A 25,424-nucleotide genomic window follows, 5' to 3' on the forward strand; every position below is an offset into this window, starting at 1 on the left:
TAAGTTGAATGTGGTACATTCATGTTAATTAAAGTATTTATCCCACATATTAAGGTTAAGAATTATAGCACTGATACATTTTCAGTTATTTTTGGTCAGAAAGTGTTGATTAATCTTGTTACAACACAGCACTGACAACAGTGACTGCAGGGCAAATGACAAGGATGTGTAAACTAATGCAAATATTCTTATACATGTGTTATATTCAATTTACTCCACATTAGCATTTTTATAAAGGCCTCGGAGAGCCTGAAGCTTTTCTCCAAGTTTCGGGCATTTATTTTTGTTTTATGTTTTAAACTATACCTTTTTTGCCGTAACTTAAATAACAATATTTTGTGTGCGAGGTCTTTTCGAAGTCACTGAATGTTGGCGAACTGTTGGTATCTGCCGGGTTGCGTTCAAAATGACAACTTGACCTAGGTTTTACCCCGGATGCCCTTTCTGATGCAACTTTTTTCTTTTCTTTTTTTAAACTTGAGCACAGCATTGCATGCAGTGGGTGGGTAATATACAGTAGGGTGTGGCAATGGGCTCAAATCCGGATCCTTACTGTAGATTAACAACCTAGAGCCTTACCCGCCAGAGCCACCACTTCCATTAAGAAAGCAGTTATTGGATCAACAGCAGGTTCCCTGAGGATCCAGTGACTACGATTTATTAGATTTAAAATATATAAATAAATGCGAATAATAAAAATTTTTTTCAAATTATATTTGCAATATTATGTTGGGATCATTCAATATCCCAAACAAAGTCTTGTCATCAAGCATTGTTAAGGATCTGTTATGGCTGCTTACAGTCCACTTAGGCAGTGACTACTGAAAGGTTGTCATTGTAACTAAGTGAAGATTAGAGTATAAAGCAGAAACTCAACACAGCAGCAGTACTGAATATACTACAGAATATGCTTTAGACTGGTGTTGAATTAGAATTTGCAAAAATGAAAGCTAGATCTACTCAATATAGCTGGCTGAAGGCCTAATTCGTTTTGCAGTCTGTATAGGAAGAAGCAGAAAAACATTAGATTTTAACGAGTGCTCTTATCATTGGTGATCCAGTGGGAGGGTTCTCATCTGGGCTCAAATAGTGATGCAAAATGTGTAGATCAGATGATTCGCTATGGCACTATGAAGCACTATTTCAATGCATTTGTCAGTTATATGACAAGATTTAAATATTTATTAAAATCACTTTCATTAATGAAATAGGTTCATTAATATTTATATTAATATCAATGAGATTACAGTTCATGGAACATTTCTGTGCAATATTATGACATTGGTGCAGTACCAAAAGAAAGTCCCCCCACTACTAGTCATATGCCTACCAGGTTTTTATGTTATTAGGCGTAAGTTTCTCTTTATGCCTCCACTTATTCCACTGTACAATAGCCTCAGCTTACTAACTGTTCCAGGGTTGAATCCCCAAAACCATAAAATAAAAAGTAGGGTGTGGAATCCATTGTTCCACACACCCAGTAGTGCTTTTGTTCAGGGATTAAAAAGGGATTTGGCAAAACTTTGAACTCACATTAACTACTGTAGCAGTAATGAAGGATCAAACCACAACACAGACAAACTGTGCCGATCCAGTTTGCAATGGCTTAGAAGGAATTAATACGGCGACAGAGTGTTGTTCAAGATGACATAACGTTATCAGGTGTGTGTTCTTGCTGAAAGTACTACCATAAGTGGTTTTGGAAGGCTGTCGCTCTTCCTTCTTGCTGGTCCTGCTTACTGGCACTAAAGGTTTTAGTGGGGCTCAGTACCGTACATACAGTATGAAGGCCTGAGTAGAAAAATGTACTTCTTCATTTTTATTTTGAAAGCACAAATGAACAAAAAAAGTTTGAAGAGATTTGGACAATATGGAAGAGGTGACTAAGAGAGTGCTGTGTAATAAAAAAATAATATTTCATATCTCAAAAACTGAATGAGCACAAATGTTTATTTTGCATGCACAAACTGACTTGTTAATAGTATTTTTTCTCATCATTTGGGGTGCAACTTCACACTGGTCAATAATCTAGCTTCAACTAGTTCATTCAGATGTAGAATTCTGTATGTAATAATGAAAATATAGTGACTGTAATACAACAGTTACATGGATAAATGCGTTCTTTTTGGATTCAGTATATTTTCTCTTTCTCTCTGAGTGTTTGTGTGTGTTTTGCAGGACAGGATTCACATAGACAATGGAGCGCTAACTGTAGTCTCAGTGAACCTGTCTGACGCTGGCATGTATCAGTGCGTCGCGGAAAACAAACATGGCATCATTTATTTCAGCGCTGAGCTGGTTGTGCTTGGTAAGACATTTCTTAAGAGGTTTCTATTTTTCTCCTTTTTCTGCTTCTTTTTTGTTTAGTTCTGTCCTTCATCATTACAAATTACTTTGTTTCATGCATCTGAAGTATGTAATGGACTCTGGAAAACTTCTCTCTAGGGCATAACGCTTTTGTTATACTTAAGAGGAAAACTGATAGAAATGTTTCCGGCCTCAGTCTATGTTTGTGTAACCAGAGAGTTTCAGGCTGAAATACAAGCAACATAATAAAATAAAAATCAATTAAAATATCTTTGTGTTTATGAAGAATAGATAGTTAGTTTTGCTATGAAATTGGTTCTAGTGCTTGTTTTGCAGTCTTACAGTACCTGAAAAACCGTCTTCCCAAGCACATTTACAAGGTTTTGTGAGAATATTGTGAGCTGTAGTTTAAAACTTTGTGGTTGGGGGTTGCAGAAAGCTACCAACATCCCAAACTATTAGGTTTTAAGCATTGTCACACCCTGGCTTAATAGCATGTGACAAAAAGTCAGAACCTGTTTTTGAATACATTAACATATTTTAATAATGAATACAAAAATACCACAATATGTTTATCAATAATTGATCGATTTGAGCTGTCCCATGATGATTTTTTTTCTTCTATATATTTTTTTTATCACAACCAATACTGTACCAACCACAGCTCTAAACCCAAACCAGGTTAGTGAGGTTGAACCAATGCACTTCTAACCAACCAAGAAAAGAAGCTAGGACATTACCAAAGCAGAGGCACACGGCACAGACAAAAAAAAGCCACAACAAAAGCAACGTCCAAGAGTGCGAAACCACAGGCGATGTCCTTTTATAGGCTCCAACCACGCCTACTAAGACATACTGCCCTCTAGTGGCTCCAAGAGACAGCTCCGCGTTCTGGCTTTATGGAAGATGAGAAATAAACACCACCAAGCAGGCGCATCCACACAGACCTCTGGACTGTCACAACACAGCTAGAAACAATGCAGTGTCTGATTTGTGGGCTGTGGAGAAAAATATTTAATTGGCCCACACTCAGTGGCTATGGTGATAAGAGAGGTCTAGCAAATGGGTGGGAAATGTTATTGAATACTAAAGGAAGAAAAAAAACCATAAAACCACTAATAAGAGCATCTCTAAATGTCTGTGAGCACTCATTTGCCATGACAGAATGTCTTGTTCTCCAAATCAAAATAATTGCAACCGTAACAGCATGAACAAAAGTCCTGCTCCTTTTTCATTTTTTGCATAATTTCAATACACCGTTTTAGCCACATTATGATCAAAGGTAGAAGAAAGCAGTGAGTGTTAATAAAAGCAACGTCTAAAAGGAACGAGAGTGAGGAGGGAACCAATTAAAGGCACTGTTATTTCAGAAACAAAGTGCCCACTATGGCATGTTAAGAACTTAACTATTTTTTTTATACAGGGGCTGGCTGAACACCCCAGGCTAATTACGTAATAGCAATGCTATCTTGTGGCCAACAGCAAGTCCACACAGCAAGGAATGTTAGATCAGTTTTCCTTTTCCACTGCTCTATGATAAGATGGTGCTATTCATTGTCCTTACATCACTTGGTATTGATCTAGTATTGCCATATACTTGTATTGACAAAGCACTTTACCTATCATGGTGTTAATTATGTCAGGTTGAGTTAGTGCTGTTTTCAGTCCTACAGGTCTTAGATCATTTCCCTTTGGAATCACTAAATGCCTTCTATCTGTCTGTCTAATACGTCGAAGTTTTGATCTATCAATGAATGACACAGGAACCTCCAGTGGCTCTGTTATGTTGATGTTATGTTGGTGGTTCTGGAGTAATTTGGCTCCCATCATCCGCTTAGATGGTCGGGGTTACTACAAAACAGCACAACGTTATGCTAAATCATCACCTTTGTTTTATGATTACAGTACATTTTTTTGTCCTTATGAGACAGGAGCATGGATGACACTACTCAAATCCACAGGGTCTGAGACATCACTTGTTAGTTGTTAGTTTCAGCTCAGTTAAACACTTATGGGATATTTTGGACAGACACGTTAGAGCGCTCTCCATCACCATCATCTAAACACCAGTTGAGGAAGATTTTTTTTTGGAAGAATGTTTATCCCTTGAGTACACCTTCAAAGGAGAATCAGTTTATACACTTTGGATGTTCTTTGCCGCGTGTAGATCAGTTTGCACTCTTTGCTATCCTTAGATCAGTTGATACTCCCTTCTGCTCTTAGATGAGTTATTATGTCTCTCTTTGTTCCACTTTTTTCTTCCTCTCAGCCTCACCCCCAGATTTCTCCAGATCCCAAGTGCGAGCATTACTTAAAGCTAAAACTGGCAGCACTGTGACCATGGAGTGTAAGCCCCAGGCTTATCCCCCTCCCATCACATCCTGGAGGAAAGGCAGTGAACATCTCCAGAGCACAGAGAGGTAAAGATGTTACTTTTTACTCCTTCAGGTTTTTTTCCCCTAGTGCACATTCTCTTATAATTCCTATTTGCCCTTTTTGTACTGTCTATCTTTTTTTCTTCTCTTGTTATTAGAAACAAGTTATTAGTTTTTATGTTAATCCTAATTTCATGACAAAAATCGTAGTCATAATGATCTATGACTTATTTCAGTCATAATGTTGTTTGGAGCCACTGTTCTTAAATCCCTCACACCAAATCCAACTTAGACATAATAAAGGTCACACTTATAAAATTTTGGTCCACCTAATTCCTAATTTTCTCCCAATCAAGTTATCTATTTAAATTGCTTGTTCTTGATTGTGAGTTTCTATTGTTTTTTTTTCTGTTTCCCTGATTATTTGACCTTCTCCCCCTTAACAGTTTGACAGCAAAACAAGATAAAAGCCATTTTTCACTCTTACATAATTTTCAAAATAATTGTCTGCAGACACACATTGTCTCTAGTAAAAAAATTTTAGTGAAAATCGCTAGGTACTTTTCTTTTAGAAGCTTTGAATTGTCACTTGCACTGGTTTTGCTGCACTTGGGAGCCATGATACACTTCAGTATTTACGTACAGATTATTTTCAAAAGAGAATTGATCACAGAGAGATAATGCTACAAAACTCAGGAACAGCACAATTGCTTTGTGTACAAGAGGCCTGAGATACAGCTGTTGTGTGCAGGAAACTGTTGCATTAGGTACACCTTGTTATGCCTTCTGCAGCAGTTTCTTTAAATAGGATTTCCAAGCTCTGTTATAATCTTATACCACAATTTTTGGAATGTTTCTCATGATCTTGGAAAAATAATCGTAATAGCCTGATTATTTTGATGCCTCTTCACAGCCCTAATAGAGATCAATAAAAGTTTTTTCAAAAGATCCAAAAATGTTTTTCTCTGTACATCTGGACAGAACTCACTCTTTCAATGATATCGTTATGTTTTATACATTGGAGGACCCAAAACCAAGCTCAAAATGTTCTGTCTGTCTGCCTGCCTGTCTGTCTGTCTGTCTGTCTGTCTGCCTGCCTGTCTGGCTGTCCAGTCGATTTAGATACAGTATTACGCAAAACTGGCTGGACAGGATTTAATGAAACGTTGCCAGTGCTTCTGTATTAATAATAGAAGTAAAATTTTCATGTGTTTTGAAACTGTGACGCTAATAAAAAGCAGGCATGTGGAACGCCACAATGAGATAAACACAGGTTGTTAAGGCAAACATATATCCATGTGAGAATCAGGATCAGGTTTTTCTCACAAAGTATTTTGACACACACAAGGGATTTGGTTCTTGTGTGTTCTGTGGTTCATGTGTGTGTGTATGTGTGTGTGTGTTATATGTTTGCATGTGTTGTCAAATTAATTTGCTGGAATCGGTGCTAGTCTTCAATGCGCAAAACTCAGCTTGGCCCAAAGCGTGGCCACTAAGAACTACAACTCTCAGCACACACTCTTCGGTCCCGATAGTTTCCACCTGGACTCTATTACACCCAGACACAGAGAACAGAGAGAACTGTCTGCTCAGTTACTCCCTGAGTAATATACAATCTGTATGTTCACTACATCACAACGTTTGCTTGTTCTGATTGCCATTTTGTGTATGACACTATTTTTCTATCATTAGTTTGTCTAAAAGCACTTTTAGTCTAGTGTCGTTTTACGTTAATAAAAGGGCTTTTCAGGACTTACTTGTGTATCTTTTTTACCTGCATTATCTAAGTCTTGCCATCCAGTCATTGCATATACAGTAATGTCAAAGGGGTTTGATTAAGAGTCTGTTGTTGAGTGTGTTTCAATGTGGGCTCTCGTAAAGTTAGTGCATGCAGAATGAGCATGTTAGCACCATTCTAAAGCTGAAAATATGAAATGGGACATCCAACAACCTCGGAGACCCAGTAAGCACACAGAATCTAGGGCTCATAGATTTTTGAAACAGTACCTTTGCACTTATAAACATTTATTTAGTGTTTTTTTTTTCTTTCAATTGTACCGTATACTGTATACAGCATATGATTTTATCTTTGTGACATGGGACATTTTCCTGCTGGACATAAAGGGATAGACATGGTCAGGAACAATACTTAGGTAGGCTGTGGGACAGAAATAATGCTCAGTTCATACTAAGGGGCCCATAGTCAGCCATGGAAATATCCCCCACTCTATTATACAGTACCACCACCACCAGTCTGAATCGTTCATACAAAGCAGGATGGATCCAATGTTATGGCTGATTGGTGTGTGTATTGTGTGTGGACATCTTCTAATTCCGTGGTCATTCCTGATTTTCATTTCTTTATACATTTTCAAGCAATGCTGAATGCATCCAAAATATGCAATAATCTATTTTGAACAGTTACTGTAATACTCTAATGTAGAATGCTTTAATTAGTGATTTTTGAGGGTGGAAACAATAATGAACCTTTTTTGGTCTTTGAAGTTTTTGTCTTGCTTTCCTGTGATGGTCATTATGAGAGCCAGCTTCACTGTGGTGCTTAATGATTTTTGCAAATGCACTTGACAATACTGTTCTTGCGAGAACTATTACAGAAAGGATGACCTTCGTGTCTTGAAATAACAATTGACTGTTGTTGTTGTTGTGGTTACCTAATTACATAATGTGTTATTTCATAGTTTTAAAATCTTTAGTATATACTCATACATGTATACTGTATCCTTTATTTCTGTATATTAAATAAAATTAAATTATATAGATTAAATTGAAGACATGGAAAGATGCAGCAGTGTGAAGGGCATCCTATTTAAAACCAATGCCAGATCTTGCGGATCAAATGATCTGATATGGCGACCCCTAGAGTGGGGCCCTTCATGGATTAGGGTTGTTTGTCAGGTGCATCCCATGGATGCTCGAAACAGATTTCGATCCTAGGAATTTGGAGGCGGGGTCAGTAGTCTTAGGCTTTTTACCTCCTGGGCGCCGCGTGCAGCGGGATGTGGTGTACTGGGTGTTCTGGTGCCATTCTCTCATGGCCAGCGTTTACTTTTTTGGCAAGTTGTGCTGCATTGGTTTTTCTGTGGGATCGGACTAGACAGGATGGTCCAAACAGGCATATACAGTTTTGGGTACCTATTATCCTGTCACCAGTTTACTGGTATATAAATAATAGGATCTGACATTCCTCACATATTCCTCACGTTAGATTCTGTCCTGTATTTTAAATAAAAGGGTGAATTATTGTTTTCTGAACAAAGTAAAAACTATCTAACAAAAAAATACCTCTACAATTCTGTAACGTCCCCTTATTTTATCTTACTCTTTTCTAGTTGTCCCTCCCTTTTTCACATCACTGGTTTTAGTAAGCTTGTAGTGTTGTAACAGCTATTAAAAGGTGATGGAGCAGTAGCAATTGTGGAGGGACACTGACCATAACACTCATGAATTATAAAGAACACTATTAGCTTGGCCTGGTAGGGGGCTGCACAGTAATTTGAACAGATTCTGTGAAGTATGAAATGATTCATGATAGAAGATGAAAAAAGAATCTAAGCCTTTTTTTATTTTCTAGTGAATTAGGATTAAGTGGATTGAGAATTATTGTGTCAAGAAATCATGAGTAAAACAAAGGCATTAGTGTTACGCCATGGTGTGTTTGTATAAAGAGCACTCAGTAAGACATCGGCAGCTCAGTTTAACTGCAAGCACAAACAAAAAGTTGATCCTACAGTATAAGGATCCAGTGTTATAGATCCACAATTTAAATTATTAAGCATATCTGCGGCACAGTTGATTTGCATGTTCTGACCTCCACAAACCTCCATAAAACATCAACAGCAAAGATAGCTCTGAGTGGAAATTATTTAGATTTTTTTTTTAATAATTTAATAAAACTGTTGTAAAACATTAACAATAGAAATTACGAGCAATTTTTTTTTCTGCAGCTGAGCCAATCGAAAGCTTGAGACTATGCACAGACAGTTTTGTCAATTCAAATACAGTGCCATTTCTTTTTTTATATATAATTGAATGATTAGTATTATTTGTCCTAATTTATTGATTTGCGTTAGCTATAGTCTTAAATCCACAGTTCAAGTCCTCCCCTTACCATGTACAAGGACAAGCGGTATAGAGAATAAGTGAGTGAGAATGAGTGAATGTTGTCTATAAGTATGTAGGTGTGAATAAGGGCGACTGCTAAATGCTGTACGTTTAATAAACAGTGTAAATGTATTCCAGGCAAATTATGTAATTTAAAGTATATGAGGTGTAACGCCGCGGGCAAATTTGCAGTCAGCTACACTACGGATTTCCAGGCAGACCCGCAGCCACCCACGAGCATGGTTGCTAGGCAACGACCCCATGGAGACAATCAGAGGAGAAGCGCGACACCTGGGCACGCGCCTATATAGGCCTCCTGGATTCAGCACGCGGCATGCGGTCATTTAGGTAGCACCAGGTATAGAGCGAGTCGCTCTGGTATATTGCCAAAGTAAAGAGTGTGTGAAAAAGAAAACAGGGAAACTAGGGAAAATAGTGTGTAAAAGAAAAGAGACAGAACTTGTGTTTAAAAGAAAAGTCTTCGCAAAGAAGTTGTGTTTAAACATAACTGAAAAGAAATAAAGAGAAAGAGAAAAGAAGTTCTCCTCCCAGAAATGGGGGAAAATATCCCAAGCAGTTTCCACAACTACTCCGGCGGTCTTCCGCTCCACCATCTGCCTGTCTAAGCCCCACATGGGGCTCCCATTCATTACACGCTAATCTTGGCGGCCCTTTGAACATCTGCCACGCCGACATGTAACATCAAGTCAAGGTTTACATTAGTTACAAATATTCAGGAGCACAAGTTGGATGCTAACAATTTCTTCATACAGCTGTTCATAAAAATTATGTCTATTGTTTCTAAATGTCCTCTATACACACACAGTCTAAAGAAATACATTGTAGGGTGATTGGTGTTTTACAATACGATGGGTTGGCACTGGATCCAGTGTATCCCCTTTCATGTGCCCTGAACTCTCTGTCGTAGGCTACAGGCTCCCCTACAATCCTACATAGGATAGGAAGAATAGAATATGAGTGAATTAATGTTCCCGTAAATGCATGCATGTTATTGAAAGTTTGATTTTGTATTCGTGATATAAAAAATTAAGAAAAAAAAAGGGAAAAATATAATTTCAGGGACTACATCATTGTTGGTGTCAAAGTGGATGTTTTACATATTACAAATACAGTACTACTGAATCTTATACATAACAGTTCCTAGTACATAGATACACAGAATGGTGTGAAAAACAAAAAACACCAGGTGAGGGGAGGACCTGCAGGCTAAAACACTTTATTGATAAGAAAGATTACAGGAGATGGATAGACTGGTTTCAGTAGACAGAAAAAGTAACTCAAATAAGCACTCTCTCCAACTGTGGTAAGAAAAAAAAAAACATTTTAGAGCGCACAGCAAATCTAACTTTGCAGGGGATGAGCTACAGCAGCAGGAAACCACATTAGGTTCCACTCCTATCAAAGAACAGTGATCTAAGACTATCATGGGCACAGACTTAGAGAAACTGGATAGTCAAAGACTGGAAAAAACGATGTGCTTTTTTTTTTCTTCTAATCTTTATTGGTCCAGTTTGATGAGCCGGTGCCAATAATTCTTGTTCTTGGCTGACAGAAGTGAAGGCTGATGTAGTTTTGTGCTGTTGCAGCCCGTCCGCCTCAAGGTTCAATGTGTTGTGCATGCTGAGGTGTGTTTCTTCTTACCACAGTTGTAGAAAGAGATTATATGACTTATTATATATAATAATTCTTCCTGGTGGCCTGAAGCAATCTTTCTACTTTTCTCTGATCTCTTTTATCAACAACACGTTTCCACCCATCACTCGTTTGTTTTTTTGCCCCATTCTGTGTAAATCATTATATGTTAAGATCCCAGGAGATTAAAAATCAGCAGTTTCTGACATAACTGAAGATTTTGACCTGTTTCTACATTATGTTGTTTGATTGTTTGCTGATTTGCCGATTAGATAACTGCTTGATTGTGCAACTGTACTGTATTTCTATTAAGGTGGACAATGAGCATACCTGTATGTTGCTGTATAAATGCCATGAATTTTTAAAAGTTTCAGATATGTTCGATATAGCTTAGACGTGCAAAACTTTGCTGGATTTGGTTATGGTTTCACGGCTGCCCCAAAGGCTTCTTGAGAATAATGTGCAGTATGAAGTGGCTGTAAGTGCAACACATTCATTACAGGCCTCATCAGCTGCGCATTTGAAGGGATGTTCACTGACAGTAATAAACATGCATTGTTGCCACGAAGATGCATCAGCTGAAAGCCCGGCACCACCAAGAGATGATTGATTTTCAAATCCAATAAAACACCTTAATATGGCCCTTTCAAAAAGCCAAGAAAAAAAAACAGTCTTTTGGCCAAAGAGGTTTCAATTTTAGGTAATACTTGTCTGTCTCCTTCAGAATAAGTCTTCTCCCTGATGGGACACTAAGAATCATAAATGTGACAAAGACAGATGTAGGCAGCTACACATGCCTGGCGAGAAATCAATTTGGGATGGCAAGCACCACCAGAAGACTACTGGTCATAGGTAAGTGTGTTGTTTTACACTTTCATTGGCTTGTGTGCTGTTCATAGTGCTACATTCCTTAGAGCCACACGCATAAGGTGTTTGTTGTCAAAAATTCAGATGGTGTTTGTGTTTTATTCCCCACTATCTTGAACTCGGAAAGCTTTCTGGTCACTGTCAATGCAAGAGATTAAGATCAATAAACCAGCTTTCTAAAGATCAGCTTTTCAGAGATAGTAAGTTTCACTTGAGGGAGTGTTTGTTCGCAGTAGTCTAGCAGATATGCAGGGTTGCAGTTAAGGCTTACTTTTGTATGCAACCTAATTTTATAGCTCTACTACTGTGGAGTTTATATGTAGATTAAAAATAAATGACATCTACCATTTGTAATTCTAAATTGGGTCAACTGGATACATCAGAGAAAAGGTTAGCCTTTATTTAAAATGAGGCTGGTACTTACTTGCTGGAAATAACTACTTGTCAAAAGGAAACACAGAAATGCGAGGGCTGTACCGAAAGTAATGCAAAAGTGGCCTTTTTTTATTATTCTTATTAACAACTCTCAAATCCGCTTTGAAAATCCTTCGTCACGGTTGATTGTCTCCAACTGTGTAGTTTTGATTTGCCGCTTTTCCCTTCTTTACACTTCTTCATCCATCTATGCACTTCGCTCTTGTCAATGGTGACATCTGCATAAACATTCTGTAATGCAGTGGGTGGCCATCAACTGCAACAAAGGGGATTTTTCAAAGACAGTCAGGTTCACCGATGGCACAAATGCGTTGCTTGTGTGACTACAGTATGTTGATTATTACCTTTGTATAGAGGAAGAACAAACATGTTTCATTTTAATGATCTATGTGAATTAGTAAAATAGTTATGCGCACTTTTGCATCACTTTCTGTTCAGCCCTCATCATTTAAAACTATATTTTCCCTAAAGTTGTTTAAAGTTGTTCATCCTGATATGTAGCATTCATTAGGTTTCCATGGCCTGAAATGGAACATTCATTGATTGACACATAGCAGCATATTGTAATGTGAGGTTGTGTGGGATGTTCTGCCCAGATCCCACACGGATCACTCAGGGCCCAGCGGATATGGAAATCATAGTGGGCGAGAGCATCGTGCTGCCGTGCCAAATCGCATGTGATGCTTCTCTGGATGTGTCTTTCTCCTGGGCCTTTAACGGACAGCTTCTCAACAAACTCGACCCGCACTATGAACATGTTGGTGGGGTAAGTAAAAAAACATTTGATTGTATAGGGAGCAGGGGTAGCCCAGTGGTTAAAATGTTGGACTACTGATTGATGGTCCCAGGTTCAAACCCCCGCACCACCATGTTGCCACTGTTTGGCCCTTGAGCAAGGCCCTTAACTCTGAATTGCTCGTATGTAAAAGATGAGGTAAAATGTAAGTGTCTGGCACTTGTGGTGTCTACTTAAAACGTAATTTATTTACAGTAGAATCACTTTTAGCCTTTAATGGTTTATTAAATGAAAATAGAAAGCAAAAATAGTATGAGAGGCGTTCAAGTCAAACCATGACTTTCTAAATGAAAAAGGAATTTCTCGTGAAAAACTGTTTTATCACCTTTCCAGAAGACTTTTCACTGTACGGCAATGAGATTGTTAGCTGCAGGTAAACATCTAAATGGCACAAATGTTTTAAAGAAGGCCAGACACCAGTATATTTGATCCCAGCCAAGGTGGCTCGAAGCCAACAGCATGTGGACATTCAGCGAGTGGAACACCTGATCCTTGAAAATTAATGGATAATTTGTCACCAACTCGCAGAAGAGACGCATCTGCCTACGAGAAAAGTACAATCATGCACAACCGACACCACTTACACTTCAGAGGAACTCAGCTGGGAGTTATTGTCACATCCTTCCAAGCTCCAAGCAACTTCAACATGTTTGGGCCATTAAAGGAGTTCCTGGGAGGGCAGTATTTCAAACGTGAAGCAGGCAGTCTGATCAGGAAACTTTCTACCTCGCTAGTATTTTAGCACTAGTGAAATGCTGGGATAAGTGCATTAATGTAGCAGGGGATTATATCGAGAAATAAAGTTTTTACTCTCGTAACTGTCCTCTGATTTTTTTGCGCAATCAAACGTCACAATTTGACTTAAATGCCCATCGTACATAAGCTCTTTTTTTACCTCATTTTATATGAGCTCATTAAGAGATTTTAGTCGTTATTGGTGTGACATGTTTTAACTATTTTTTGTTATTAACTCAGATTTTGCTTTTCCACTGGGGTTTACCTGTATTACATTATTATACTCCACATAATAATCACTGAGACAGATAACACTAAAAGTAAACCCTGAGACTCTAAGACTGCTTTATTGTTATATAATTACTGGTAATTATTATCTTTTGCTCCTGGTGAAAAATGACGGGGTTAAACTTCACACTGTATGAGGATCACAGGTCACCTGTGATAGAGCTTCTGTTTGATACCTCTTCTGCTTTGTCCCCTTTGCATAATTATTAATGGCTTTTATTTAATATTCTTCCCACCAAATGTTAATTAGTCCTCTATGCAGTGCCCTAGTATGGGTTGAGTCATATTTGCTTTGATGCTTAATAACCTGCAAAGCCTGAGCTAGATTAATATGAAATCAGTTATTCTTTTCAGTGTAATGATAATAAATTAATATCAGCAAAGGAGGTGGAAAAAAGATGCTTCCAGGCATATATATTGTATCTGTATTGCTTTTAGCTCTCGAGGAAAGTTTTATAAAGCTGTCCTAGGTAAGAATGAAATAAAGAAATTAGATTGGCTTTGATGTTTGATTGTTGTTATGCATCACGAAAGTACATTTGCTTATGAATCAATGGCAGTGAATTTACAATTAATTAGTGAATTAATTAGTTTGTTTGGTTCTCGAGTATAAGACTAATTATTTGCTGATCAAGCTAAACTCACTGCCAAATCAATCAGCCTTTAGACAGATGCTCTCACACAGCGTTTTCCAAATTTTCGGTTTAACACTGATTCATATTTGTAATAAGCTTCCGTTTTCTATTAATTCTGCCACGTCCCCCATCTGCTGGGCTTATCAGTCAGAAGTCCACGGCTTAGAGGAGTTCCATAGGACTGTTATCATAATGAAAGCTAAGCTGCAGGCTTACATTTGGCTCAAAATGCACATTAATTCCTTAATGCTGGCTTTTATACTTCTGAGTCTTCTGAATCTGTAAATACTCTACTAGCCTAGGGGCATGACTGTAATGTTTGATTAAATTAAAAATTACAATCACATCAGTATCAGTGAGATTATGATATCTCTATGCTTTTGGCTTATTGTTTTGAACAGTGTTTCCTCATTTAATGATTTCTTTATATATTTCTGCACAAGATTAGAACATATGTCGTATTGTTGTTATTTGTTGTGTGGCCAAAGGAGCACAAGTAACCGAGGCCATCAAACCCAGTCAAACCACAGGAATTTCTCTTAGAGAAAAAGGGAACAGAGAAAGGAAATGTTATGAGGCTTGTGTTTAGGTGCTGTTGTGACAGATTCACTGGCAACCTACAATAACTTAATGAAAGTGCTCTGTACCTTCAGGCTACGTTCACATTACAAGACACATTGTTCAATTCTGATTATTTTGGTCAGGTCGGATTTGTCATGATAGTTCACATTCATAATGACAAGTGACTTTTATCTGACTCTAACATGGATGTGTCTGTTCTCTAAAGAGGCACCTTCGCGCATATCGATACAGCTTCGCTCGCACTATCTGAGATAAAACACATCCTGAGTTTGTGCGACCACTTCACCGGTACGTGATTTTAGCAGCAGTTTGCTCAGGAAGATGGCAGGCATTTAGTCGGCTATATTTGTTGCAGTCCTGAAGAAGGAAGAAAGTCAAATAACCTATGACGCTATGAAATCCCCATGCTGCCGGTGCTGACTGATGGCGTTGGATGAAATCTGATCTGACTGTTCTCATTCAAGTCGCATGACCACGGATTGAATATGTGTCCGATCTAGAACCACACACAAAAGTGACTCAAAACCAATGTGACAGATACCAGATTGGTGTGTTCAGACAGCCCTAAACATCAGATCTGTGTCACATTAGCAAGAACAATTGGATTTATGTCACTTCAGGCTAGTAACACAGACATAGCCTTTTTGCATATTCTTCTCCTCCAGTGTTCAGATCTTTATTCTAGCTCCAGATGAGCTGCCAGCCTGATGCACTTAGTGTCTAATGCATGCATGTATGTGTTTATGAGCCATTGTAACACAAAGCAATTGGTATTGCTTTAACTGGTCCTACGGTTCGGCTGCCAGCGATCATTGGCTGCAATGTGTACCAAGTACTAGTGCCTTTGTGCAGGGAAGAATTATCCTCTTAATGCATAGTATAAGCATTTCCAACACAGATAATACTACCACTACTTGCAAAGTGTAATTTCTGTTTTGATTATATAAATTAAATACATCGCTGACACTTTTAGTTGTGCGTGAACATGCCAGCGTTTTTTATTGTTATTAAATTAACACATTTGTATAATTGCACCCATGTTAATTATTATTCATCACAAGCACTATTGTGTAATTCAGGCTGTCTACACGCTGCATCCAATCACTGCACTTCTAGTATTCATTCTCTAATTAGAGCCCTTTATATTCTAGGTTTAGTAGCTAGATCCGGTGCAGTGTTAGGCATAAGGGATTTTTATCCAGGACAGACATTTTACACACTATAGTAAACTTTAGTAAATGAACTCCAGCTACACATTTGAAATTATTGTAAATACACTGTATATGTAACTAATTACACCAACAAATGTGTATATTTAATGCAAGTTCTATAATTATGTGTGCAGTCCCTTTGAATATGTACAGTATGTTTATACTTGTTTGCATGATATTTAGTTATTTCTGTACAGTTTAGCCAGTGTGTGTGTGTGTCTTGTGTGTCTGTGTACAAAGGGAGTGGCTGGAGATCTAATGATTCGCAACATTCAGCTAAAGCATGCCGGGAAGTATGTCTGCTTCATCGATACTGATGTGGAAAGTTTGTCTGCAGCTGCTATTTTGATTGTAAAAGGTAAAAGAAGGAATTTGTAAATTCCATGGCATTACAAATGGGGAAAGATTTGTGTGGAAAAAATAGGCTATATTTAATGCATTATAATACTAATAATATGAATAATTACTTTTTATAGTTTTAATACAAGTTATGTAATTTTACATGCATTTCACAATGTAGCTATATTTATGTTTCTAGTAGAAAATGTTTACATAGAAATTGTCTGAGTAAATTAAGCCCCTTAAACCAATAACTTTCTTAACTTTAAATGTGAAAAATATTAAGTTCTTGTTTTTTTATTGTGCTCTCCGTGTAATATGAATTGATCCATGCTTTTTTTGTTCCTTTAGTATGAGTTAATTAGAGGAACCTGTCAAAGGTGTTTATCATAGAGCACTAATGAGCTTTAGAGGATCAATACCTTTTAATTAATCTTAGCCCAGCTTGGTCAACATCTGCAGTTTAAAAGATTAAAGGAGGCTTAGAAATAGTACAGTGGCTTAACAGACTTTAAACTGTCGCTTATTGAAAGTTATTATAGTCTGTTTAAGAATTATACTGTTTTCATATTATGGGATTTATTCATTCATTCATTTGTTTGTCTGTTTATGTAATTATTTGTTATTTATTGAAGTATATGTTTATATGCTTATTTTTGATTATATCCATTTATTTATTATTTGTATATATTTATTATAAAAAAAATCTATAAATGTTATTTATTTATTTGTTTGTTTGCTTGCTTGCTTATAGGACTTATTTGTTTGTTTTTTATTTATTTATGTATTTATTTATTTACTTGTTATATATTAGGAGTTTAAAGCTGTTTATGATTCTGTGAAATACAAGCATCTTACTGGAAAGCCCAGTTTGCTGTCATATTATAGCACATACCGCCTTACATCACATTAATGCAGCTAATGTGATATTACAGCCTGAAGAGAGCATATTTCTCGACAGCTCCAGGGTTTTAGTGCAATTGAAGCAAACCGTAGATTATTTCGTTTGGCTTAGTGACTGCAAATGCCAGAACTATGAGACTGCTGCTGCTCAGCATCCTCCTTTAATCGCTGCAGTTTCACTGTTCAGTGGATAACCCAGCTCTCTGATTCTAGCCTTCACTCAAGTTGGAATGTGTGACCAAAAAAAATAATAAAGTCATAAATGAAAATTGTTGAATTGAGCCAGGTCCCCCTGGAGCTCCAGATGGTATAACAGTAGAGGAGGTCACAGACAGCACAGCACAGCTGTCCTGGAGGCCTGGACAGGACAATGGCAGTCCCATCCTGAGCTACATTATCCAGACCAAAACAGCTTTCACTGTGGGGTGGCAGGCTGTAAATACAGGTAAAGAGAAGTTCTGTTTGACAGATACAAACATGTACAATAGACAGTTCTATGGACATGATAATGACTTTAACATGAGCATATAAGGTAATATTTCTTTTATATTCATTTTGAAATGATAATCCAATTCAGGTTGATTTATATAATGCTTTCAAATATGGACATCGGCACACATCAGCAATACAGAAATAAAATTCCTGAATATACGTTTAAAAATGTATAAATATATAACTTCAGAGGTGATGGTGGCAATCATGCATAAACTCATTCTGTAACTGTGTGCTGTATAATTAAAAGTGCTTTTAGGAAATGCGTTTCAGTTAACATGAAGTTCACTTGGGAAGACCAATGAATTTTTTTTTTTTTTTTACAATATACACCTTTGTAATTGGCTTAATTTCTCTAATGAGCATTGTAAATTCCTTTTTTTTATCTTATTATATTAGAAAAATTAGATTCTGTTAACAGAACAAAAATGTATTCAGGACGGACCATCCTTTCAGCACAATTATTACTGTTTGAGTTTATAGTATATAGTATACAGTGCCTCCAGAATGTATCCGCCAGGCATTATCTCTCTATGTTTTTTATTGCAAACCCAAATTTAATTATATTGGAATTAGATTTCTCCCCCCTACACAAACACAAAAAAAAAATTATGATAATCAGGGCTAGGACTAGGAATTTTCTTGAGCACTCGTGTTATACATGTTAAATACAGGATAAATTGGGTTAATTTCAAATTCATCTTTATATTATTGTATGCTTATTCCGTAATTATCACTGACTTTAGGGAGTCTCAGATTAAAAATGAGAGATCAGATTAGTTCTGTCCTTGAAGCTTGATAATTAATCTTTTGGGAGGAAAAAAAAAGATAAAACAGCCTGTGCAAACTTAAACAATATCATCAGCTCTATCACCGCCTCTATGGCACAGTGGCCCAAAGGAAGCTACTTCTTTAAAAAAAAAAAAAAAAAAAGGTAACAAAACGCTTGAAGTTTGTAAAGAATATATGTTAAATTTCTGGCCCACAGGGCAAAAACGAATAGCTAAAAAAAGGTTTGGCCAAGTGAAATCCCAGACTGAATTGAAAATATGTGGCATGACCAGAAAATTCCTATCCACCAACATTCTCCATCTAATTTTTCATAAAATAACAAAGAGGAAACAGCAAACTGTGCAAAGCCCACAGAGAAATATGCAACACTATAACAACTACTATAACAACTATAAAGGCTATGTTCACGCTAAGATGAGTGAACAATTATCATATTATATGTACACTACAAATGCACTTGACAATACTGTTCTTGCAAGAACAATCCCAGAACTAATATAAAAATAAATATTTCTGACAACATAAAATTGTTCAGTGCTTTTTATTTTCTTTTTTTGTTGTATGGAGTCACTTTAAAAGGAGTAGAAAATTTTTTTTTATATATGTTTTTAAATTCTAGGTGCAATACAGCAAACAAAGAAACTCATTATAGTTCATTTGGTTTAACAGATGATTTAGTTGTTACAACATTTTTGAAAGCCCTAAATAAAAAAATTACACTATTGTTCCCTTTTGAGTCAGTTTTTTTTCATAAGGATTCATGTTGTCTATTTAAAAAAGTTTTTTTTCTTTATACTGTCCCCTCTTATAGTGAGGTAGATTTTATTTCATTTTATTCAAATATACAAACATTAATAAGCAAAAACAATAACACATACATAGTCAAAGAATGAGGACAGATACATACTGTATGATCACGTTTTTACATTTTCTACAGTATGTTTTCTATGAACAATAATTACAATAACAATAATAATTATAATAATAATTATTATTATTATAATAAAACAAGCATTTTGTGACATTATCCCCATTTTTAGGTAGCAGTCAAATGTACGGGTTTCAAAGTAATGATAACTTTGGTTCTACCTGACGAATCAGAAAACTCAAATGCAGTTTGATGTTTACCGCCTCCCACTTTAACACACACACTGTACACACTTTTATATGTAATGATGTGGGTTCATGCTGCTTGAGTTTTATGAGTAAAGAATTTGCCAACAACTTTTTGTCTTAAAAAACATTCATATACAATACAAGAAAGTAAATTACAAAGAACACGATTATTAGAAATAGTTTCAGGGTTTGGCATCCAAGAAGATCCAATAAAGTCCAATGAGTTTGTTCTTGCTTTTGGGGTTGCGGGTAATCAAGATCAATTTGTCTAAGTCAGGTCTTGTGTATCTCTTTTCAGTGCCAGAGGTGATAGATGGGAACACTTTGACCGCTACGGTGGTGGACCTGAACGCATGGGTGGAGTATGAGTTCAGAGTCCTGGCTAGGAACAGCGTTGGTGTAGGAGAACCAAGTCCAGCCTCGCTCAAGACCAGAACCGAGGATGCTGGTGCGTATCAATATTCCATTGACAAGATGACAGGTTTGACGATATGATGATTTATGCCATTAAGATTATTTTTGGAGTAATGCTTAAACATAGATGTCAGATTTTTTACGCTTCCCTTGGCTTCTTTTATAAATATAAAGCTTATGCAGCTCAATAAGTTATAAAAATCATCATAAAAACAGAATAAACTGCTTTTTATTGCTATTTCAATGATAACTGTGTTACCAAATTGTAATATGCATATAAACAAAAACACATACATATGATTTGTAGAATGATACGAGTCTATATTAGCTTAAAAGCAATTTTGACTATCATCCACTTTCTTAGTTTGCTGTATTTGAATCCATCTATCTTGTTATATGTAAGAGCAGCTTATTCGAGACTGCTCATGAAGGTTTTAAATGGCTTTCAAAGTAATTGGTGTGACCCTGTTGCATTTAAAAGTGCAGATGAGGCTGAAAATAAAGATCAAAATGAGGATCAAGCATAGGCTGGTGCTATATCTGTGTGTCTGCCGCTCTCAGTGCGAAATGTTTTTTTTTGTTTGTTTGTTTTTTTTGCTTCACCCAGTTCCTGATACAGCACCAGCTAATGTCGGAGGTGGAGGAGGCTCCAAGTCTGAATTGGTAATAACGTGGGAGGTAAGTCATCTGTCTGTATTACCAGTCCCTTTGCGTGAGCTAATGGTTTCACCTAATTGAATGGAATTGAACAGCAGTGTTTATTACCCCCAGCCAAAGCTAGACCCATTCTCCAGCTGGGCCCTAGGGCCCTATAATGCTATTTATTTTGTGCAGTGGCTTCTTATTACAAACAAGTTTCTTGTCATACTGTGCATTTTCCACAAGCGACAACAAGCTCCGCATTAGCATAAGTTGTGAACATGGTGTCTCTGTTTTAGTAAGACTACAGTTTTGTATTTTTCCTCACAGCCTGTGCCTGAGGAGCTGCAGAACGGAGACGGTTTTGGTTACATCATTGCTTTGCGGCTGCTTGGTGAGCTGACATGGACACACGTCGTGACATCAGCACCAGGACGCTATGTTTACCGCAACGAGAGCATTGCACCATTTTCTCCTTTTACTGTGAAAGTGGGTGCATACAATGTGAAAGGCCAGGGACCCTTTAGCCCTGCCACCACAGTGTTCTCTGCAGAGGAAGGTGAGAAAGCAAGATTTTAGAAACTATTTTAGGTTTGCTATAGAATTTGATCATAAATACATGTAAATATCTGACTTTAAATATCCTAAATATACTTTAAATAATTATCTTACTTTATTATTATTGTTACTATTACTATTATGTGAACTTTTAATTGCATAATTTGAATTGAATCTTCAGCCTGCCGCCTACTCACAGACAGAGCATGATGTGCTTAGCACAAAACATTAGGCTTTTATCCTTGAAAAAATATTGCATGATGATGTGAGAGACATGTCACACTGACAAGGGTTGTCTGGTGCCTTCTTGTTTTAAAGTGAAATGGAAAACTGCAACTGGATAAAAAACAAACTACTGTACGTATTTCAGACATTTTGTAAGCACATTTTGATGATCTTAACTCTAGTGGAGTCTGTAACCACCCTATAATCGATCATCAGTGCGGGTAAACCAATCAATGATTGATTAATAATCGGTTTAACTGCACAGTACAATACTTCTTGCACTCTTTGTGTTTTTTTGAAAATCAATCCCACCACTATTGTGTATAGCTTCACCCAGAATACATTACACCCAGGCACTATAAGAGAACTACTTAAGTAAAAAAAAAAAAAAAACCAACAGTCATCTACATTTTAGAATAAAATGCTTTATGTTGCTTTTGCCGCAAATGTAAGAATTGTGATTTGCTTTTGCAAGAACCATTGCCTACACTACTGTTTATAATTTTTTTTTCTTACCTTTCTTTTTCGTCCAGTTGTCTTTTTGTACATTTCCAGAACAGTCTACTTTAATGCTACTCTCTGGTGTTCTCCTTTGTTACAGAGCCCAGCAGAATGCCAGGAGGAGTGTGGGCTCGGAGTATTTCTGACAACGAATTCGAAGTGAGCTGGCAGACACTCTCTGACTCTCCTGAAAGAGTTTTGGGTTATGAGGTATGTTTTTCCTGACCTCCTAAATAAAAGGGAATCGCCCACATGTTAAAACGCACTACTGGTATTCCCACATTACACCAGTCAGAAATAAAATTGAGGTTGCTTATGTTTAGTGCAGACTTTATGCACAGCATCATAAAAACAATCAGACCTCGTAGATTAAATAATGTACTGTTCTTTGATATTACTACAATAAAATAGATTGTTAAGGATTATAGGCCCGTGTATTGACTGTAAATTTCCGACACATTACCATGCCTTTTCTTTTTACTTTTTCAAGTCAAAAACGTGTGGTCTCTACTCTGCTTTGTAAACACAGGTCATATACTGGGAAGACGACACTAAGCCTGAGACCATGGGTAAAGTGCGAGTGTCTGCAAACCAGAACACAGTGAACATCAGTGGTCTGAAGGGGTACACTCAATATTTCCTTACAGTGAGCTCTTTCAACACAGCAGGAACTGGGCCGCGCACACCAACCATTAACATCACCACCAAAAAGTCTTGTGAGTAAAAGACAATAAAATCAATTATAAGTTATCCTATGTATGTATACTGTATACGATATTTAAAAAAAATCCATCTTTCACTGAAGTAGTTTCATCTCATACTGAGATAAAAATAAATTCAACCTTTAATTGATATAAATGTATTCAGAGAAAAACAAATCCACCCATCATAAAAAAAAAATCATTTTAACAAAAGCACATGCAGCAATTATTTTACATTTTAGTTAATGTTTAGTTGATTAGTGGGTGAGTAGGAGCTTTCAAACTGTTATCCGTGACTTCCTGATTAACTGGGTAATTAAATGTGGTGACACAGAGACCAAATTACCTTAATCATCCATCAACATGGGAAAGAAAAAGGAACACGCTAACTGAATAAGGGAGAAATGTGTTGAACTTAATAAGTTTAAAAAATAGCTATAAAAAACAGATTATAATTAAAAACCTTCCACCCTAAAATATGACAATTTCTACTGTTAGGGCATTAATAAAAAAAAATTTTTTTTTTAAAGTGGGCATCAATTGAAATTGTTACAAATTTGCTTGGAAGAAGACCCAAGTATATGTGCCAGTGTGGAGGACCCCAAGGGTCACCGTCTAAAAGTCAAAAGGGTCCAAAACATCAAATGCCACCTATGTGCAATAAATTATTTGGAAGGTATACCAGGAAAACGCCTTTATTTTTGTCCATAACCACAAATTTAAGCACCTGGAGATTTTGTAACACTACTCTAACTTTGACTAGAACCATATTTTATTGTTTGATGAAACAAAAATTGAGCTTTTTGGCAATAAAGGCACTCAAGGTGGGTTTGGTGTAAAAAGAAGAATGGCTATAATAAAAAGAACCTTTTCCCGGCTGAAAAATATGATGGAGGTCCTGTACTGTTGTGAGGCTGTTTTTCCCTCAAAGGCCCTGTAAACCAGGTTAGGGTACATGGTATCAGGGACTCCATGAAATACCAGGTCATTTTAAATCAAAATCTGGCTGCCTCTGCCGGGCAACTAAAATTGAGTTGTTTTCCAGCAGGACAATGATCTAAAGCATATGTCACATCAACACCAAAATGGTTAGCTGACCACTCAGACTTCTCCCAAAGTCTCCTGACCTGAACCTCATTGATAACCTGTGGGGTGACCTGAAAGGAGAGTGCACAATAGAGGGCCGATCTGGAGGAATTCTGTAAAGTGGAATGGTCTCAGATGGCGTGCTTTCTATTGCCCAACCTTATGAAATGCCATAGGAGAAGACTGAGAGATGTTGGCAGGTTGTACAAAGTATTATTTCTTGATGAAGGATTTGTTTTTACTTCTAAGTGTGAGATGAAGCTCCTTTATCAAGATATGTTTTTTTTCATAATTATTTTTACCAATCTTGACGAGGGGTGCCGATAATTGCGGAGGGCACAACAAAATTACATTTCAGTATATTAGAACGTGTTTTTTTTTCCTGTTCATACTGGTGTCTCTCTACACGTATAAAATTAAACTAATGATTTAAATGTCCCAAGAATTATGTATAATTTCAAACAAAAATATAAAAGCTGTTTGACAAGTATTTACCTCCTTTTTTAATGCTGTCTAAATTTCATAAAGACCGATACTTAAATTTCATAAGCACTCAAACTAAATACACTAAATATGTCAAGCAGGATACGCTTGTGTTCACTTCAAATAGTCCTGTGCCCAATTGTACTATTTTACAATAAATACCACCAACTTTGGAAGGTCTCACTGTTAGAACAGCAGGTCAGATTAGTCCTGCTGTTATGAGGAACAAGGAACTGCCGGTGCCCCTTTGAGATGATGGTGTTAAAAGAAGAAGACGCTAGATAAGGTTATAAAAAGATTAATAACGCTGAAGCTTCTAGGAGTGAAATCCCTTATAACAAAGTGGGAAAAAAATGACACAACCCAGAGATTACCAAGATCAGGGCATTCTTCCAAACTGAAAGCACAGGCAAGAAGCTAAATTATCAGAGAAGTGTTTAAGAGGCCAGCTACAAGGCTGAAGGCGTTATAGGGTGCACTGTCTCAAAAAGGACAACATGTGCAGATCACAGTAATATCATCAATGCTTCATAGTTCTGGCCTACATGGGAGAACAGCCAAGGCATGTGATAAAATCTGGAATTTTTGGTAAAAATATTTTTTGAAACATTTGGTCGAAAAAATAAATGATAATATTTGGTAACACCATTCCGACCATCGATGACAATGGTTGTTGCCTTTTACCATCAACAGTATGATGGCCAAATCATGCCAAGACTTGCAGTAAGTCCCATTTAACAACCTACACTACAGCCTTATTGTGATGCTACAAACGTTTTGGAAATGTAGACAGCTATATCATGTGTGATGGACTGTGGCATCAGTATACTGCTCTTCTTGGACTGCTGGCTCTTATGCGCAACATCAAAAATCCTCATGCACAATACAGCACTTGGCCTCACAGACAACTCAAAAAATAGATCTTTAACAAAGAAAGTGGCTCCATATTTTATCAGCATGAATCTGAAGTCTAGATTTACAGTCCACATTCTGTAATCCTAATGTACAGTATGTCAGACATTATGCTTTGCCAGTCAGATTCAGCCAGGATGCCATGTGTGTACTAGCATGCTGGGGATGGTAAGACTCAGCTATGATTGCTCAGTAGTGGTAATTAATTCCCTAAGGCCTCTGGGGAGAGAAGGCTTGCTGTATAAGTCTTGAAAGAG

General features: G+C 37.0%; 1 protein-coding gene across 1 annotated transcript in view; it reads left to right on the forward strand.

The window, feature by feature from the left end:
- The window catches only part of cntn3a.2 (contactin 3a, tandem duplicate 2), a 71,486-nt gene that overhangs the window by 30,713 nt on the left and 15,349 nt on the right, over positions 1 to 25,424 (forward strand). The window contains exons 9-19 of the mRNA XM_053482551.1: positions 2,179 to 2,308; positions 4,577 to 4,727; positions 11,182 to 11,309; positions 12,356 to 12,525; positions 16,247 to 16,364; positions 17,535 to 17,693; positions 19,947 to 20,096; positions 20,670 to 20,740; positions 21,032 to 21,260; positions 22,086 to 22,195; positions 22,515 to 22,701. Coding sequence (XP_053338526.1) covers positions 2,179 to 2,308; positions 4,577 to 4,727; positions 11,182 to 11,309; positions 12,356 to 12,525; positions 16,247 to 16,364; positions 17,535 to 17,693; positions 19,947 to 20,096; positions 20,670 to 20,740; positions 21,032 to 21,260; positions 22,086 to 22,195; positions 22,515 to 22,701 — 1,603 coding nt within the window. The remainder of the gene's footprint in view (positions 1 to 2,178; positions 2,309 to 4,576; positions 4,728 to 11,181; positions 11,310 to 12,355; positions 12,526 to 16,246; positions 16,365 to 17,534; positions 17,694 to 19,946; positions 20,097 to 20,669; positions 20,741 to 21,031; positions 21,261 to 22,085; positions 22,196 to 22,514; positions 22,702 to 25,424) is intronic.

The sequence above is a fragment of the Clarias gariepinus genome, chromosome 22 (genome assembly GCF_024256425.1).
Source record: "Clarias gariepinus isolate MV-2021 ecotype Netherlands chromosome 22, CGAR_prim_01v2, whole genome shotgun sequence".
NCBI lineage: Eukaryota > Metazoa > Chordata > Actinopteri > Siluriformes > Clariidae > Clarias > Clarias gariepinus.